General features: G+C 41.5%; 1 protein-coding gene across 22 annotated transcripts in view; it reads right to left on the reverse strand.

Annotated features, from left to right (window-relative positions):
• CASK (calcium/calmodulin dependent serine protein kinase) overlaps positions 1-18463 on the reverse strand; it is a 126170-nt gene that overhangs the window by 35710 nt on the left and 71997 nt on the right. For 12 of the 22 annotated variants that reach the window (XM_083498413.1, XM_083498420.1, XM_083498424.1 and 9 more), the window contains 4 exons: positions 8745-8866; positions 6650-6727; positions 5176-5256; positions 3559-3747 (listed from right to left, as the gene is read on the reverse strand). In XM_083498413.1, coding sequence (XP_083354539.1) covers positions 3559-3747; positions 5176-5256; positions 6650-6727; positions 8745-8866 — 470 coding nt within the window. Of the gene's footprint in view, positions 1-3558; positions 3748-5175; positions 5257-6649; positions 6728-8744; positions 8867-11566; positions 11585-18463 lie in introns of all 22 variants that reach the window. The other 10 variants (XM_083498423.1, XM_083498427.1, XM_083498419.1 and 7 more) reach the window with 1 other exon arrangement.

Below are 18463 nucleotides of genomic sequence, written 5' to 3' on the forward strand. Positions count from 1 at the left end.
ACGTCAGCTAACATTCTAAATCAAGGCTTATCACAGGAAAACTCTACTGCAGGTACACCAAGAAAGGTCATAATTCTTCTCTTGAGCGAATATCCTCTATCAGATATTTGAAGTTCACTTGGAGGATACTTTCTTAAGCTAGAAATCAGATATATAAACTGAGGTAACCTTTCTGAGAGTATCTGTGACTTTATTCTTCTGCAAAATCCCAAGTTGTTGTTGGAATAGCCATTATCATTTTTTTCGTTGCAATTTAAGGATTTTTTTCTTTTCAGCATAACAATGTTGCTTAGGTGCCAGCAATTCAGTTCCATTTCCCCTCACCTATATTAGCCAGAATTTCATGACAGATGAGTATGCTCAGTGTTCATCGGTTCCTTCTGCAGTTATTCCTGCCCACATGGGCCTCCCCGCCCAGTTTTTCTTTTTTTGTATTTCTGCAGAAGTTCTTAACAGTTCTACCAACTTGGATTCTTCCTCTTGCGTGTGGATATTGTTTCAGTGATACATGGACGGTGCTTAGCCATTTGTGTTAGCTATTAGGATGTGTTCTCACAACAGAATGGTGTGTGTCTGTTTCGAGGGAACCTTCAAAATATTCCCTTTTTAGGCAGTGAACAAGCAGGCTTCAGCTAGCAAGAGCTTGAATGGTCAAGTACCTTTATATCTATGTGTTTCTGCCTTATTTTCTAGCCATTCCATCTGATCCCCACTTCCATCCAGTTTTCACTCCTGCCCCCCACAAAGAGCTAGCATTCCATGGGCACTGAGTCCTCATTGGTCTACTTTTGGGGATTCTTCCCATGAAACTCCTTTGTATGGCTGTTGCCTTTTTGGCTACATAAGCAACAACACTTGGAGCGAGTATGGCGGGGTGCCCGTGACGGAGCCTCAAGAACATCTTATAGGGTTTCTATGAAAACCTACGAGATGGCAGTGAAGGCCGCTAAGAAGTCCTACTTCTCGGCCTCCATTGCCTCCGCTAGCTCTCGCCCGGCGCAATTATTTAGTATAATTAGGTCTTTAACGTCCCTTGAAGGACAGCCAAATTTAAATAACAATTTGACACACAGCTGTGAGGCATTTGCGAGCTTTTTTGTGGAGAAGGTCCTGTTGCTCCGCCACGACCTCCCTGCCAATTTGGATACAATAAAGGAACTGGAGGTCCCTCGACTGTCCTCGGGTCCAGTATTGGACCACTTTGACTGGATATCCCCAGCCGATGTGGACAGACTCCTCCGAGCTGGAAAGCCCACCACCTGTCCTCTTGACCCGTGCCCGTCTTGGCTGATTAGAGCGTGTCCAGACGAGGTGTGGGCCCCCCTGGGTGATATCATCAATTTGTCCCTTGGCACCGGGATATTCCCAGGGGAACTGAAGGAGGCAGTGGTGCGCCCGCTCTTAAAGAAAACATCATTAGATCCCTTAGATCTATCCAATTACCGCCCGGTTTCGAATCTTCCATTCCTGGGTAAGGTGATTGAGAGAGCGGTTGCTGAACAGCTTGGTAGGTTTCTGGATGAAACATCGGCTATCGATCCATTCCAGTCCGGTTTCCGTGCTGGTCATGGGACCGAGACGGCTCTGGTCGCCCTAACAGATGATCTCCGCAGGCAGCTGGATCGAGGCGGGTCGGGGCTGCTGATTCTTCTAGACCTGTCAGCAGCCTTCGACATGGTCGATCACGAACTCCTGGACCACCGCCTTGCCGACGTGGGGATCCAGGGCACAGTCCTTCAATGGCTGCGCTCGTTTCTCTCTGGTCGGGGACAGAGGGTGGTGCTTGGGGGGGAATTGTCACCGCGCCACTCCTTGGTGTGTGGAGTGCCTCAGGGTGCGAGTCTCTCCCCGATGCTTTTTAACATCTTTATGCGCCCCCTCGCCCAGCTTGTCCGGAATTTTGGGCTGGGTTGCCATCAGTATGCCGCTGACACCCAACTCTATCTGTTGATGGATGGCCATCCTGACTCGGCCCCAGACATACTGACCAGATGTCTGGAAGCTGTGGCTGGATGGTTACGTGGGAGCCGGTTGAAGTTAAATCCTTCGAAGACAGAGGTCCTCTGGCTGGGACTGGGCGATATGGGATTGAGGGGGCAAATCCCATCTCTTGCGGGGGTGCAATTAGTGCCAGCATCGTCCGTTAAGAGTTTGGGTGTAATCTTCAATACCTCCCTCTCTATGGAGGCGCAGATTACAGCTATAACAAAGGTGGCATTTTTCATCTCCGCCAAGCTAAGCAGTTGGCTCCTTATCTCTCTCGCCCTGACCTAGCCACTGTGATCCACGCGACGGTCACCTCCAGACTGGATTATTGTAACTCGCTCTACGTGGGGCTGCCCTTGAGACTGACCCAGAAACTCCAGCGGGTGCAGAATGCTGCGGTGAGACTCCTTATGGGGTCTTCGCTGCGAGATCACATTCATCCGCTACTATACCAACTGCACTGGCTCCCGGTGGAGTACAGGACCAGGTTTAAGGTGCTGGTTTTAACCTTTAAAGCCCTATACAGCCTAGGACCCTTGTACCTACGGGACCGCCTCTCCTGGTATGTCCCACAGAAGAACTTACAGCCTGCAAATAAAAACATCCTGAAGATCCCAGGCCACAGAGAGGTTAGGCTGGCCTCAACTAGAGCCAGGGCTTTCTCGGCCGCGGCTCCAATCTGGTGGAACGCTCTGTCACAAGAGACTAGGGCCCTGCGGGACCTGACATCTTTTCGCAGGGCCTGTAAGACAGAGCTGTTCCACCAGGCTCTTGGTCAGGGCGCAGCCTGACCCCCTCCGCTGGCAATCTGCACAGAATTTTGCTTAATGGTTGCCATCAATTTGATTTTAATTAATTTTTATAATGAAAGGTTTTTAGAATGTTGGATTATTTTGATTGTTGTTAGCCGCCCTGAGCCCAGCTTCGGCTGGGGAGGGCGGGGCATAAATAAAATTTATTATTATTATTATTATTGATTTGGAATAAGAATACAGTAGATTCTTATTCCGGCATATTAGGCAACTGGGCATATTAGACGACCCCCCAAATTGGCAGCTGCAATTTGGGGGTTCGTTTTATAAGCCCAGTCGCCTAATATGCTGGGCGGGCTCCGCGCCGGGTGGCTTTCTCGTGGCGCGGAGCAGAGCCCGCTGCCGGCTGCTGCTTTGGAGCCACCGCAGCAGCAGCAGTGGGTGGGCTCCACGCCGCGCCACCCATACCCGGCGTATAAGATGACCCCTGACTTTTTAACCCCTTTTTGGGGGTTAAAAAGTCGCCTTATACACTGGAATCTACGGTAGTTGGGCTAAGCAGCTGCAGCAGCAACACAGTTAACTACAAATTGAAGTCTGTTTCTAAAGTTAGGAAAATGCAATATGTAATGCTACAACTTATTAAGAATCCTCTATAAAACATTTTTAATGATTAGCTATCAAATGCCATTCTAAAGATAGAAATTAAAAATGGTTTATAACTAAGTTTTATATGATCCAGTCATTAGTCACAATTTACCATCTGGTAATGAATGGATGCAAGTCAGATATCTTTATATGGGAGCAGCTGTCTATTTACCATTGGTTCATCTGTGTTTTTCTGGAACTGAACCAATCGCACTCTTGTTACATTCTCCATGTCCATGTCTCCATTGGCGCTCTCTGGAGAATCTCCATTTAAATATGGAGAGGTGGGAGGTGGTGTAACTCGTAATGCTTCATCACTGTAAACTTCATGTGCCACAACATCATGAGTTTGAAGCAAGGCCTGTAAGAAAATAACAGTTAGGATGTTCCACAATTTCTTGTGCTTACTCTACATGTATGAGGATTGAACATATTCTACATACATAATGATGGTGCCTCAGAATCATACTGTACCTTTTTGTGTCAGATTTCAAAACCCAAGCTATAGTGGTACCTTGGTTTACGAACTTAATCCGTTCCAGAAGTCCGTTCTTAAACCAAAGCATTCGTAAACCAAGGCGTGGTTTCCCATAGCAGCGGGGGACTCAATTTACACTCAACAGGAAGCGGAACATGTTCTGCTTCCAAGGCAAAGTTCACAAACCAAAACACCTACTTCTGGGTTTGCAGTGTTCTTAATCCAAGTTGTTCATAAACTAAGCTGTTCTTAAACCAAGGCACCACTGTATTTACATTACTGTGTGATGTGCGCGTACTTCACCGACACACATGCACACCTCTTAACTTTCCTTTAAAAAAATGTTGTGGTTTATTGGAAACAAGAGTATTGTACACTTTGGGAATGGTGAGATAATGTTTGCTCCTAATAGCACCCTTAATTCAGTGAAAACAAAAACTAAAGAGTGGGTAGATTGATTGATTGATTGATTGATTGATTGTTTTTGAGGGAACTGCAATTATTTTAATTAAAAGAGGAGTTCCAAGCGACAGCAGCAATACTCATCCACATGCAGAGAAAGTATGGCTGATGGCCTCCTTTCCCAGGTCCTTTTTTTGGGGGGGGGGGAGTGGGTAGATTTTGTCACATTGCCCACTGCAGACCTAGCTAGCTTATTCCAGAACATAATAAATTAGCTACACATTTCCTGTCTTGACTTGGCCATGCCACAGTCCAACTATGGCTGATCAGTGTCAAGACTTTGAGTTACAGGGTTCCTCTTAGCCTACACATGGCTAAGTTAGATATCAGACAGGCACGACAGAAATAAATTAAATAAATACATTTAAATAATAATATGTTGCTGATTAGTTATCACAAATTTTATACTATGATAGTTGATTCCTCTCAACAGATTTGCTTTTAAAATTATTTTATCTTAGTTAACTAACATCTCAGTCCTATACATGTTTCTGCTCATAAGGAACACTGAATTCAGTGGTATTCCCAGTGCCGAATTGCAGCCTTAGATAAAATAATTGTTATTGGACTTTTCTGTTGTCACTATGACTAGAAGATGACAAACGCCATAGGCAAGCATGATCACTGTAAACTAAAATGTTAGGAGAGTTAATCCAAATGGTTGATTGAGCATACCTCTGTGCACTTAGCTAGATTTTTGTTTTAATGCTCACAGGCTTCGGATGGAATTTCCCCCCTTGATGCAGAGGTTTCAATGACAAATGTTAAGAATGGCCACTGCAACATTTTACTGTTATAAAACAATATAAAATTGTTTTACATTTTTAAAACAAACAAACATTTGCTTACCATGAAATGAGGTTGTGTTAAAATACGTTTCAGTTCTTTTGCATCACTGTTTTCAGGGTAACATGAAATTTCTTCCAATACCTGGGAACCAAATCAGCAGACATGCTAATTAAATGAATTGAACTTTTAAACAAATTAATTCCCGTCCCCCGATCAGCCATAACCCCATCATATGAATGTTAACTCTACTGAAGGTCTAAAAGAAGTGAATTACTTAATTAAAATATTTTACTTTTGACAGATGAAATTTTGAGTGTTAAATGAAACCTCTCAATTCAAATTAAACAAATTTAAATGATTTAATTCCAAAGCAAAATGCTAATTATGAATAGCATTGTATTTATTTGTTACATTTATCTCCCACTCATTCCCTCCAAGGAACCTGGATGAGTCTACATGAGATTCATAAATAGTCTCAGATCTGCATAACTTACTAGCCATGTGTACCCCACACTTTAGCAGAAAAAGCTCCTTAAGAAGGCCCACAGTGTCCTGGGACAGATGCTAATATGCCAGTGTCAGGACACACAGATTTGTGCTGAAGTGGTAGGAAGAGCAAAGTGTTTGCTTTACCCATGAAGGGACTTTCCTAATTGGGAGGGGGCTTCGCTCTGTAAGTGGATTTTGATGATTGTTGGGTGTGGCTGTATCACTCAGTATGGTGTATCCATCATTGGTGTGTGTGTGTGTGTGTGTGTGTGTGTGTGTAAGAGAGAGAGAGAGAGAGAGAGAGAGAGAGAGAGAAGAGAGAGAGAGAGAGAGAAAGAGAACAATAGAAAAGTGGGAGCAGGTGTGTGAGAGAGACAGAAAAGGGGAGTAGGTAGATAGGTTGGTGGAAGAGGTGGGGGTATGTGAGTGAGAAATAGAAAGGAGAGGGAAAGTATTTAGATAGTTGTTAATTGTGTCTGTAAGAGTGAGAGAAAATGGGGTCAGGTAGATCAGTGCAGTCTAGGTGTATGTGTGAAAAGGGGAGAGCTAGATAGGATGGTGTGCATGTGTGAGAAAGAGGAAAAATCAGAGTAGGTAGATCTGTGTGGTCTATGTCTTTATGAAAGTAAAAGAAAGAGGGAGAGGTATGTTGGTTGGTTAGTTTGTGTGGGGTATGTGAATGAGAGAGAGAGAGAGAGAGAAATAGAGAGAGAGAGAAGAGAAAATAAAAGAAGAGGAGGAGAGGTACATAGGTATGTGCTCCTTGTTGTTACTAGATAGCAACATCATTCTGTAGGGGGGAAACCAATTGTGTTATTGCCACAGTTGGGATCAGCAGGATATCACTGACTACTTCAAGTTCCATTAGGATAATCATATTAGGTATCTTTGAAGACTCTAATACCACTGCAGTTACTCAGGCAAGCGGAGCATTGTGCATGGAGCATGCCACAGCACCATGAGTAACATTTTGACAGTTATTTCATTTGGATTTAGGACATAGAAGTCTGTATTCAACCAGTTCAAACATGTTTAAAATGTTTACCTCTTTGGCTCTCTGTACAGCATCACTTGGCGGATTCCTGATTTGCGGTGAAGATTTTGTGTTAATTTTGTCATAAAGCTAAAAGGAAAAACACAAACATCACAACTACATACTCTACCTTTTGCTAAAACATCTCAAAAATTGTTTCCAACCACACAACATACAAAAATGGTTATATCTTATGGCTATGCTAAAGAAGAGGAATAACCACAAACCCTTTTTGATGGCCAACATTCCCCAACACAATTTACTGGACACAGTAGTGCTGCGTAAAGTGCCTTTCCTCTGCTGGTTGCTACTGAGAGCAGATATGACCGGCCTGAAACAGTAAGTGGTGCTCTGATCTGCTATGAAGTTTCTCAAGTTCTGGGGATAACCCAACATGCAGAAAACACAGGTTCACGCCTCCCTGTTTCCAGAGTGCTCTGACCTGCTCTCAATGGTAGTGGCTAGAGCTGTCTCCCGTCACTCCTGACCACTGGTCCTGCTAAGTAGACTGCAAGCCAGCATACACTTATGAAACAGTTAAGTTGCACTGAACTCTGTGAGATTTGATTCCAAATAAATATTAATACTCAAGATTTATTTTTCACAAGAACAGAAACCATTGTACAAATATCACTTACCTTAGAAACCATGTATGAAATAAAAAGTAACACTAACTTCATAAGTTGATTATTCCTATATTTCCAACTATAGCTATAGAGCTCAGGACAGACAAAGGTGGCAGCACAAACTAGCCTTGGATATACAAAAACCGATACTGTTCTATCACTAAGCAGAAATTTTACTTGTAAATCGAATGTCATCTCTATTCAGAATCACCCATGTAAGTTGTCCCCGGTAGATGACTAAACTGCTTGATTCCATAAGATAAATTTAGTTTGTGCCCACCAAGGTAGGCAGCAGGGAACTATGAGTGAATTGAGGATTTTGTTGATGCCACACCCCTCCCCCCCGATAGCAGTTGTGCTGTGGGAAATTGGGCAGAATATCACTTTCATAAGAAAAGTAAAATGGAAATTCCTTATGTGGGGGTTACAAGTTTCATGAATCAAAACTAATCAATTTGTGCTATATTTTCATGGCCACCTGTAAGATACGTATATAAATTAAGAAGATAAAAGCACTGGTGCTCCACAGAGTACTTGCATGAAAGTCCTACTGAAGGCAATGCAATTTTCACAGTTTGCTTTTCAGAAGGAACAGTGTTGTACAGATTTACATGGGAGTAATTCTAAAACAGGAACCATAATTGTGATTCATCATTTGACAACTTCCAGACTGGATTATTGTTATAGACATTTTATGGAGTTTTCTATGAAATGTGTTTGAAAACTATAATTGATCATGAATCCAGTGGCCATGTTTTTAGCTGCATTCAGTGACAGGTGCCACTGAGCCCAATCCCTGGTAAAGCCTTTCTCTCTGGAAGAGCCTATTTCCTAGACAGAGAAGGGAATCCTCAGTGTCTGAGACACTGGATGGAAGCAAGTAGGAAAGAACACCAGCTTTCAAAGAGTGATACTGGCTTCCAATTAAGGTGTATGAACAATTCAAAGTGCTGGCTGTTATGACCATTTATAGAACCAGCTAAAATATACCAGGCACTGATCACGATTTTGACATGAAATGTTTCAAGGCAATTTGAGGCGAGGGTACCTTAAGCACTTCGTCCTCCAAGCTACAGTGGTGCCCTGCAAGACGAATGCCTCGCAAGACGGAAAACCCGCTAGACGAAAGGGTTTTCTGTTTTTCAATGCGCTTCGCAGGACGAATTTCCCTATGGGCTTGCTTCGCAAGACGAAAATGTCTTGCGAGTCTTGAGATTTTTTTTCGCTTCCCCCCCTTTTTCTAAGCCGCTAAGCCTTTAATAGCCGCTAAACCGCTAATAGCGCTAATCCGCTAATAGGGTTGCTTCGCAAGACGAAAAAACCGCTAGACGAAGATACTCATGGAACGGATTAATTTCGTCTTGCGAGGCACCACTGTATTTCAAGATCTATAGCAATTTTAATATTCTCCATAACCATGAAACATTGATTTGCTCAAAATATTTCAATAACCAAATATTTCTGCCTAGGAAAATACTTACATCTAGTAACGTATGAAGATGCTGATCCTGGAAAACACTATGTAGAAAATCTAAATCTTTTTCACTGCAATCTGTAAGCGCATGGATTTCCTCCAGGCTGTCCAGCACTTGTGAGACTGCTCCTATAGCCAAGGACACAGAGAAGAAACTGCTTAGAGAAAAGACTGAGGGCTCAAGTGGAACAAGAACATTTCACTGTGAATGAAACAAGACAGAAAGCTGTAAAACTTTTGCTGAGGAACTGTTATTTGAACATAATGAACATATTTTCCATGTATTTATATTCTATAAATTAAAAATACATTAACACAAAACAATTTTGCTATAGCATATAAAAATGGCTTCCCCAATCCAGCCATGAGTTTGTCAGCACAAAGCATCTGAAGTTGGTTCCACCGCAATCCAATTATGCTTAAGTCTGTAACATGATCTGACAAGAGTGTATTGGTTTTAAATCAGAAATGCAAGAGCAGCCAACATTTTTCACTGGTTGAGTTCATACATCATGTGTAATTCACGGTGTAGCATGGTATGTCCGAGTTGGAAGGCATCCAAGCTCCCCTCCCCTCTTCCCTTGAGGCCAGAAGGACGACTTGGGCAGTGTTGTGTTTCAGTTTCCCCTAATCTCATCTTGCCATTGTCTGTGGCTGTGGTTTGTAACAGCCTATGGTTAGTTTAACAATCAGCTTCAGAAAGCAGAGTTTGAAATTGGCTTGTTCTGAAACTGAACAGAATTTGTTCTAAATTCTGAACTTTGGTTAAGATGCAAAGATAAGTGCAGTGCTAGCTGGGCTGATGCTAGCTGTAGCCCCACATGTCTGGAATGTACTAACTAGGTGAGCAAAGGCAAAAATTAAAGTAAACATTGGCCCTCCTGGGGCAGCGACCCACCCCCATCCCCCAATCTAAAATGTTAAATCTCACCACCACCAAATGGTTTGTGAAAGGAATGGTGGACAAGCACCTAAGAGGAAAAAGGTCAATTTTGCAGAGCAGAAACTGAGGTATGGTGCTCAAGACCTAAAGTAGGTCTTTAAATCCTAGCTACTATTTTTGCTGACCGAAGCTGTCTTGTTTCCATATTACATGAAATACTTTGTTTATCAAACACCATTTCATTCACAAGTATCATAGCATAAGTACTCAAACATGCTACAATGATTTGTCTTTAGTAAATATTTGAAGTGGGCGGGAGGGCGGGAAATTCAATGTATTTCCATATGCATAAACATGGAAATATCTACCTCATATCCCTAGCTTACTGATTTTGTGCAATCTTTAATAATGGTAAGGAAATGCCACTTCTTAAAAATGAACAAAATTTAAAGGAAACTGATATACATTTTATAGCTAATTACCCCTTTTTAATACCTGAGCTACTTTTTTTAGTCAGATACTAGACCACAGTTGTCAGTGCCATATACCTGAACAGTGAAATGCATACGTGTGTTCAAATTAGAGCAACCAAATAGAACTTTCCAGAAAAGCAGCAATTTTAATTCTGACATCCCATTCTAGGACCCTGAGTTAGAAACTGATACCCAGGATACCAAATTCTGCAGCAGATATCAGATTCCATTGTTGCATGGCAAACGTGCAGAATGCATACAGCTGGTGACAAAAAAAGAATTCCCATTGTGGTAATCGTATTGCCTATACAGATCTGACACTTCAGGGCACTTCACTTAGAGAAGATCCTGAGATTTAGAACAGGGTATTATCTTCTTAAGTGTCGTGAAACTTGTATTAATATTTAAAATAAAGAGGATTCTACACAGAAAGGAAAGTCATGTTCATTCACAAGTCAATCAAAAGCAAATGAGGGGGAAACTTGTCCATCTCTAGCTGCTGCCGGTCTGAGCAGACAAAATACAGAGTTATGGTCTGACTCACCATAAGGCAGCTTCAATATGTTTACCTATTCTAACCACAGTTTGAAGATCAGGCTGTGTGGTGGGTTCATGTTGTCCCAACTCCAGCTTTGCATGCAGCTTCTCCATTCTGCTCCATGGGCTGTGATAACCAGCAATTGGTGAGGCATCTGAATCAGGCAAAACTATGGTTAGCACTAACCAGGAACTGTCTCCAAACTATGATTTGAGGCCATAATTTGGAAGCAACACTAGTTGATGCTATACATAGTTTGCACACTGTTGGAAAACTACAATTATTGCAAACAATGAAAGGGGGGGTTGAATGCGAGTGTGGAGAAGAGAGCACATGTGTATTATAAGTTACTCAATATATTGATTTTCAGTAACTTAAAATTACAGGAGAAGAGAGGGTGGGGCACACAGACCTCCCATTTCCCTTAAGGCAGGCACAGGCAAATTTGGCCCTCCAGATGTTTTGGAGCTACAACTCCCACCATCCTTAGCTAACAGGACCAGTGGTCAGGGATGATGGGAGTTGTAGTCTCAAAACATCTGGAAGGCTGAGTTTGCCTATGCCTACCTTAAGGCCTTCGTGCGCTTTTTTGCGCTTCTTTGTGCTTTGAACTGAGGAAGAGAAACAGGGCTGCATTGATTAGTTGAGGAAACCTGCCATATGCAGGTTTTGCACCCTTGCTTGGAGAAGAATTGTGTTCTTACTCTTAATACTATATCAAGAACAGCTTTCAAAAAAAATAATCCAGAAGAAACATTTTTTATTATACTTAACTACCAAATAGTGTATACAATTACAGCATGCTTTTATGTTTCTTTTAAGCACAGGCAATATAAAACTGGGATATTGTAAAGGAGAAAATAGCAGATTTAAACATGCAAGCCAAACACAGTAGCAGAATGCAAAGCTTTAGAGGAAAACAAAGGGATACCTACTTTCTGCAGCTAGAAGTCCTAGCAGGAAAGGCAGCATTTGGACAAACAACAAATAGCATGAAGATTTCAAAATAAGCAGTTATAAAAGCTGCAACCTGGCACACTAGCTTAGCCACACAAAAAAGATGAACACACAAACACTTTTTATTTATTATAGATTATATTTTAATATGTTGGTTAAAATAAGCAATACAAAGTGGGGAAGCAGACCCTGTCATACATTTTCCCTATTCTAAACACCTGACTTTCTGGCAGTTGTATAATTTTTGAAATTAAAACAAGTACAATATTTTTGCTATCAGTTATGCCATACAGGAGTAAGGAAGTACAGGTGTACATGATATATATGCAAAATCTGTGTGCATAATTATATAGCATCATAGCTTTTCACATCTTTGGTAAATTTAATCTACCAGGCAGTTTGATCATAATTTCAAAACATTAACCTGTGATTCAATTGTTAAAAAACTTTGGACTTTTTTGTAGCTGGAGTAGATAGGGAAATTATTGTAAAAATGATCTTAAAACTGCTCAGACAGGAAAACAAATACATATATGTAAACATTATGGTGAGTAGATGTATTCAACATCAGGCAGAAGAAGAAAACAAGTGTGATGCAAAGAACAGGCTGTTTACCTATAATGCCAGTTCTCTGAGTAGTCATCTGTGCAGATACACATATGGATTTTGCACAGAGTCTCATTTGGGAACATTCACAACATAAGCTAGAATTTGGCAGGCACTCCATCCTCAAAGCACCCACCCTCCCACTCAGTTCAAATTTTCAATGGTCACAACACATATATAAATGAGCCATGTAGAAAAATAGTAATCCCTGCAGCAGGGGACTGGCTGCGTGCCTGCACAGATGACCACTCAAAGAACAACAGGTACAAGTCTCTGTGCAGTCACACATATCGGTAGAGCAGCAAGCTTACTGGAGGTGGCACAAGGGCTAAGAAAGCAAAACGCTGAGTACAGACAAAGAAGGCATCCGTCCGGGATCTCACATCCAGCTAGAAGTGTTGAACAAGGGTTGCAAAGTTGCAGGGGGCCAAATATTTAGTAGTGCAACTCCCTGAAATAACCCAGTGGAAGCTATAATAGCCTATGGGAATAAAGCTGGACCTGTTTCAGAGAAGCAAGCTTTGCCAGTCCATAGAGGTGAAGATGGACACTCAGTGAATGAAATGTTGAATTGAGACTAGTTCACTCAATTTTGCATAGGTAAAGGTAAAGGGACCCCTGACCATTAGGTCCAGTCGTGACCGACTCTGGGGTTGCGGCGCTCATCTCACTTTATTGGCCGAGGGAGCTGGCGTACAGCTTCCGGGTCATGTGGCCAGCATGACTAAGCCGCTTCTGGCGAACCAGAGCAGCACACGGAAACGCCGTTTACCTTCCCACTGGAGCGGTACCTATTTATCTACTTGCACTAGTGTGCTTTCAAACTGCTAGGTTGGCAGGAGCTAGGACCGAGCAACGGGAGCTCACCCCGTTGCGGGGATTCGAACCACCGACCTTCTGATCAGCAAGTCCTAGGCTCTGTGGTTTAACCCACAGCGCTACCCGTGTCTCTCAGTTTTGCATACCCACAGCAAATTGACGATGGCAGATTCTCCCGATGATCTGGTCCTGGACAACTAAAAGGACAACGCCTAGCAAACATCCAAGCTATGAACTGCTTTGTGCTATTCTAATTCCAAGTTTGGGAAAAATTCTAGAACTATAGCCTCATTAAGATGGAATGGACTTTGGGTAAACCTGAGATGTCAGATTTCAGCATGACTCTGTCTCTGTGCAGTGCCAAATATGGCACAAGGAGTCTCAAAGAAAGGCCCACATCTCTTGGTCAGGATGAATCCTACTAAGAATACCACCTTTGAAGTGATAGGTTCAAACAGCAACTGCATGAGCTACACAAGCACCACTGTGAAGCTCCGCTTTTGTGTTGAGGTAGCTGTTAAGTGTTTCTCAAACTTGGGTCCCCATTTACTGTTGGACTACAATTCCCAACATCCCTAGCTAGCAAGACAAGTGGTCAGGGATGATGAGAGCAGTAGTCCAACAACAGCTGGGGACCCAAGTTTGAGAAACACTGTTCTAGCTACTACTACTGAGAGCTGGTCACTCTGGGAACAGGAAGGTGTGCACCCATTTTCCTGCATGTTGGGCTTTGCCCAGCACTTGGGAAACTTCATAGCAGATCAGAGCACTGCTTACTGTTTCAGGGCACTCATATCTGCTCTCAGGGTCTGTGAAGTAGTAGTAACAGTACATAGGTCCCCATGAGAAACAGCTCCATCTCCCTTGTGGAGGAGTGTTGATAACTCCTTACGGGGCAGAAGATGCCAGAACACACAGCAGCGGGCCCAGACACTTATCCTCTCCATCAGTACATCCTACTCCTTTTCCTTCCCTCACATTCACATGGCACACTGTCTACCTGTCATCCGCATCTTTCCTTCCTTCCTTCCTTCCTTCCTTCCTTCCTTCCTTCCTTCCTTTCTTCCTTTCTTTCTTTCTTTCTTTCTTTCTTACTTATTCTTTCATTTTCCTCCATTCTCTCAAATTTTGCATACTACAGCCTTGCTCTAGCCTTGCTCTCTAACAAACTCCTGCTGAAACACATGTTAACATACTGTGCATGCAGGGAACTGCTGCTGGCATCAACCTACTCAAAAGTTTATACTGCACCTGGGCTTCAGGGCTGAGACTCACCAGGGATCCCCGGGCCACAGATTGAAAAAATGATGGCATAAAGTTGTGTGAAACTGACTCTACTTAAAAAGATGTATAGTTTAATTCCAAGTTGGGAGACACTTTTTGGGGTAGCATGGATGGAGAGGAGTGAAGTCACAGGGAAGCAAATTGCACAAAGAGCAGTAATAATTACATGAAAATTAATGTTACAGTGACAATCACAGCTGATCAAATTGAATTTCCTGACAACATGCAGTCCAGCAGTTTCAAGATGGAGTCTAACACCAAAGTTCCTTTGTTTGAGGATGACTGTCTTAAGTGTCTTGGTATGTCAAAATATTCTCTAGTATTACAAGTTCTGATGTCAAATTTGTGTCCACTTTTTGTGTTTGACCTGTTCATCCTGCATAGAATACAGAAAGACATTGCTGGCAGATAACTCTGCAATGTTTTGGCTGACATTATTAGATCCTGTAGATACAAGGTCAAAATTGGCATCTAGATTTGTTGTAATAATGTCAACCACAATGCCACAGTTTCATTCATCTGCTTCTTTTCATTCAGGCTAAAACACTACTGAAGAATGTTATACATATGCACATACATATTTTAGCTCATTAAGAAATTATTGTGCTTTAAAGCAGGAGTGGGAAATTGGATCTAGTCAGAGGGTCTGACTGAAGCCTGGTACACCTAATTAGACCTGTGGACTTGGGGCTCCCCTCCGCTGCTTCAAAGATTGCATACTGCATCATTTTATGCAGTAAAGTATAAAGTAAACATTAACATTTGCCTGTTAAGGAAATGGTCCCAGAAAGTTCATTCTCTCTGCCATCTAGTGGCAAATCAAAGCACTTAAACCTTCAGTGACAAACTCAATTCGTCATATCCAAAAATAAAACTCAAACTCCTGAGTGATGAGAGTTCTGTTAAGACAATCATATGGTGTTTTTTTTAAAAAAAAGAATAGTGAGATTGCCTAGACCATTTCTTTCTGTAACCAACCCCCCCCCCCCATTTTCCTTTCAAGACAGTTTTATTTTTCTTATACTGGTTTAAATAACTCTGTTCTTTTTTTGTTCAAGCTCAGATGTTGGTTAGGTTATGGGATCTGGTTTACTTGAATTGTCTAGCCAGTTTGCTCACACTCTATGGGCTTTAAGGGAGATGTACCTTTGTAAAGGGAAGGGTATTTAGTTGTTTTCTGATTTTTAAAATTTTAATTGTTCATTGTAATGTGTTTGTTATATTTTTGTAACCTGCCCTGGGATAATTTTAAGAAGGGTGCTCTACAATTATCAGGGGGCGGGGGATACATCACAGAACTGGACTCTGGCTATCTGTAAGCAAAGTGCTGGTTTGGATCTATAAACCCTTAAAAGGTTCAGGACCGCAATACCTCACGGACCGCCTTTCCCCATATGAACCAACCCAGACCCTGCAATCATCATCTGAGGCTTTTTTTGGTTTGCCTCCTCCACCAGAGATCCGGAGGGTAGAAACATGAGAATGGGCTTTTTCTGTGGTGGATTTCTGTTTGTGGAATACTCTCTCCAAGGAGGCTTGCCAGGTGCCTTCATTACATATTTTTAGGAGCCATGCAAAAACGTTTCTCTGTAACCAGGGCTTTAGCTGATTAAGATTCTGTAGCCTTTTAGAAGTGTTAATAGGAGGGGGGTTATTGGTAATCTTCGGATAAAGGGTGGTATACCAAGTAAGTAAGTAAGTAAGTAAGGAAATAAATAAATAAATACAGTGGTGCCTCGCAAGACAAAAAGAATCCGTTCTGTGATTCTCTTCGTCTAGCGGTTTTTTCGTCTTGCAAAGCAAGCCCATTGACGGATTAGCAGATTAGCGCTATTAGCGGCTTATCTGCTGATTGGATCAGCTGATAAGCGGCTTAGCGGCTTAGAAAAAGGGGGGGAAACCCCGCAGGAACTCGCAAGGCATTGTCGTCTTGCGAAGCAAGCCCATAGGAAATTCGTTTTGCGAAGCACCTCCAAAACGGAAAACTCTCTCGTCTAGCGAGTTTTCCGTCTTGCGAGGCATTCGTCTTGCGGGGCACCACTGTAAATGTAATATCCATAATAAATAATCTAAAGTTACTTCACAGTGTGTCCTCCCTCAGGATTGCTGTGACTGTTTCTCTTTTTGTTACATTATTTATCTTGAGTATTGCTTCCTTACTACCTTATCAAACTGACGTCTTTTAAAACCAAAATATAATTTTCCTCTGGCATTCTGTTAATCTAACAACAAGCAGAATGACATCCTAAACTTTTGTTGAAGTGCTTAGGCAGGATTGTAATTATAGAATGTTAAAACAATTTTGGTAATTTAGTGTATCAAGCACTAAACACAAAATATTTCTTACATTATCTCTTATTGTTACAAGCAAAGCATTAAATACAGGAATTCTAAAAATTCTTATTTTTAGCTCCCGGTATCACGAACCACTACACATGCTGACTAGGGCTGCTGGGAGTTGGGAAGACTGCTTTATACCCTACACAAGTGCTTTTTTTCATTAAAAAATGTTTAGGGGTACTCTCATTTTGACTCAAGAAAATCACCATTTTATAGTTCAAACTGGAAAAAATAGATACAGTACATGGGCAAATGTACAAAGATTCACAAAATGTTTAGGGGTATGCGTACCCCTCCATCCCCCCCCAGAAAAAGCACTGCCCTACACACTATACTCTTCCTTACCAGAACTATCACATCCCAGAAAATTCAACTGATATTACCTTGGAAAGAAGAATCCCATTTGAAATTTGCATTCTGAAAGTTTTGCCAGTAAACAACCTGCATTTCTGCTGATTTCCATAATTTTATAAGAATAAGTATGATATTGAAGATATTGAAGAATTAATATTATTGCAGAAACCAGCAGCATTTGTACAGTGCTTTTAAGTGTTCAAACCATTGCTAATCCGTACAACACACTTGTAAAGTAGACTACGTTCCCAAAATAAATGTTAAAAGACCAAGGCTGAGAATTAGGGTTTAGTGCACATTGCTCGCAGCTCAAGAGATCATGCTTCTTCACCTTTCCCCTCAGATTTAGAATCATACAGCACCACTTCAGTTAAATTTAAATATAAAAGCTTAACTGAAGATTTTTAAGTTCCTTACTAATAAGCTCGTATCTCATGCCACATTCGTTTTTTAAAAATTGAATTATTTTATTTCAAGTAATAAGGTACAAATCCCTCTGAAGGATTCTCCAGTGAGAACAGTTAAGTTAGTGTCAAAAAACCATTCAAGCCCCTCCTTCCTGCCTCTGGAAAAACAAAAACAAAATAATACAGTAGGATGGCATTACACATAGCAATATAGCTTAGTGGAGCTATACAGCACCAACACATTCCTGCAACCTAGTGTGAGAAGGAGGCGTCTTCAGTTTCATAACTCCTCCACCTGACATATTCAAGACACAAGGATGCATGTGGAGACAAAGTAAACTAACTATGAACCTTTGCATGCTGATATCTTCAAAAGAGGAAGAGAAATCATGCTGATGCTGTACAGAAAATAAGAGGAACCATGCAAGTTTTAGAACAGGAAATATGACAGGGCAGTTATGCAAGTGGGCTACTGCTTCTATTAAGATTGAGGAACCAGTAGAAAGAAAGCCTTCCTGAATCTTTAATAGTTGGCTCTTGAAAAATATAGTGCATAATGCAAAAATCTTGAAGTGAAAATGTATATTATGCAAGGTTGTGACTGACCTTCGGTGTACTATAGTACATTTTAGAGAGCAGAGATAACAGCTAGTGGGAAATATGTCAATGTATTAATAGTGTTTGTGGGTGGGTAATCAGTAAGTGCTCCCTTTTGGTAACAAAACAACTTATCAAGATATGGCATGCAGTAAAATTAGTTAACTGAATTAATTATGTTCCAATTATAAATATTATTTGAGAAAAAGAAAATTCATACAAACTGGGAATCACTTACAAGATACTGAATAGGAAAGAATATTCTGAACAATTTGGAGATGCATTTGTTACATCAATCTCAGGATTATTTTTTCATCACCTTAAAGGTTCCTTTATTCTTCCTAATTGTTTTTCTAATTTGGTTCTGATTGGGTTACTAGGAGGCGTCTATTTTTCCTTGCCACAACTACTCACCCCAAAGAATGGCTGGGGAAACCCAGCCAGGTGGGTGGGGTATAAATAATAAAT

The sequence above is a fragment of the Podarcis liolepis genome, assembly GCF_965112155.1.
Source record: "Podarcis liolepis genome assembly, chromosome: 4".
In the NCBI taxonomy this organism is placed as follows: domain Eukaryota; kingdom Metazoa; phylum Chordata; class Lepidosauria; order Squamata; family Lacertidae; genus Podarcis; species Podarcis liolepis.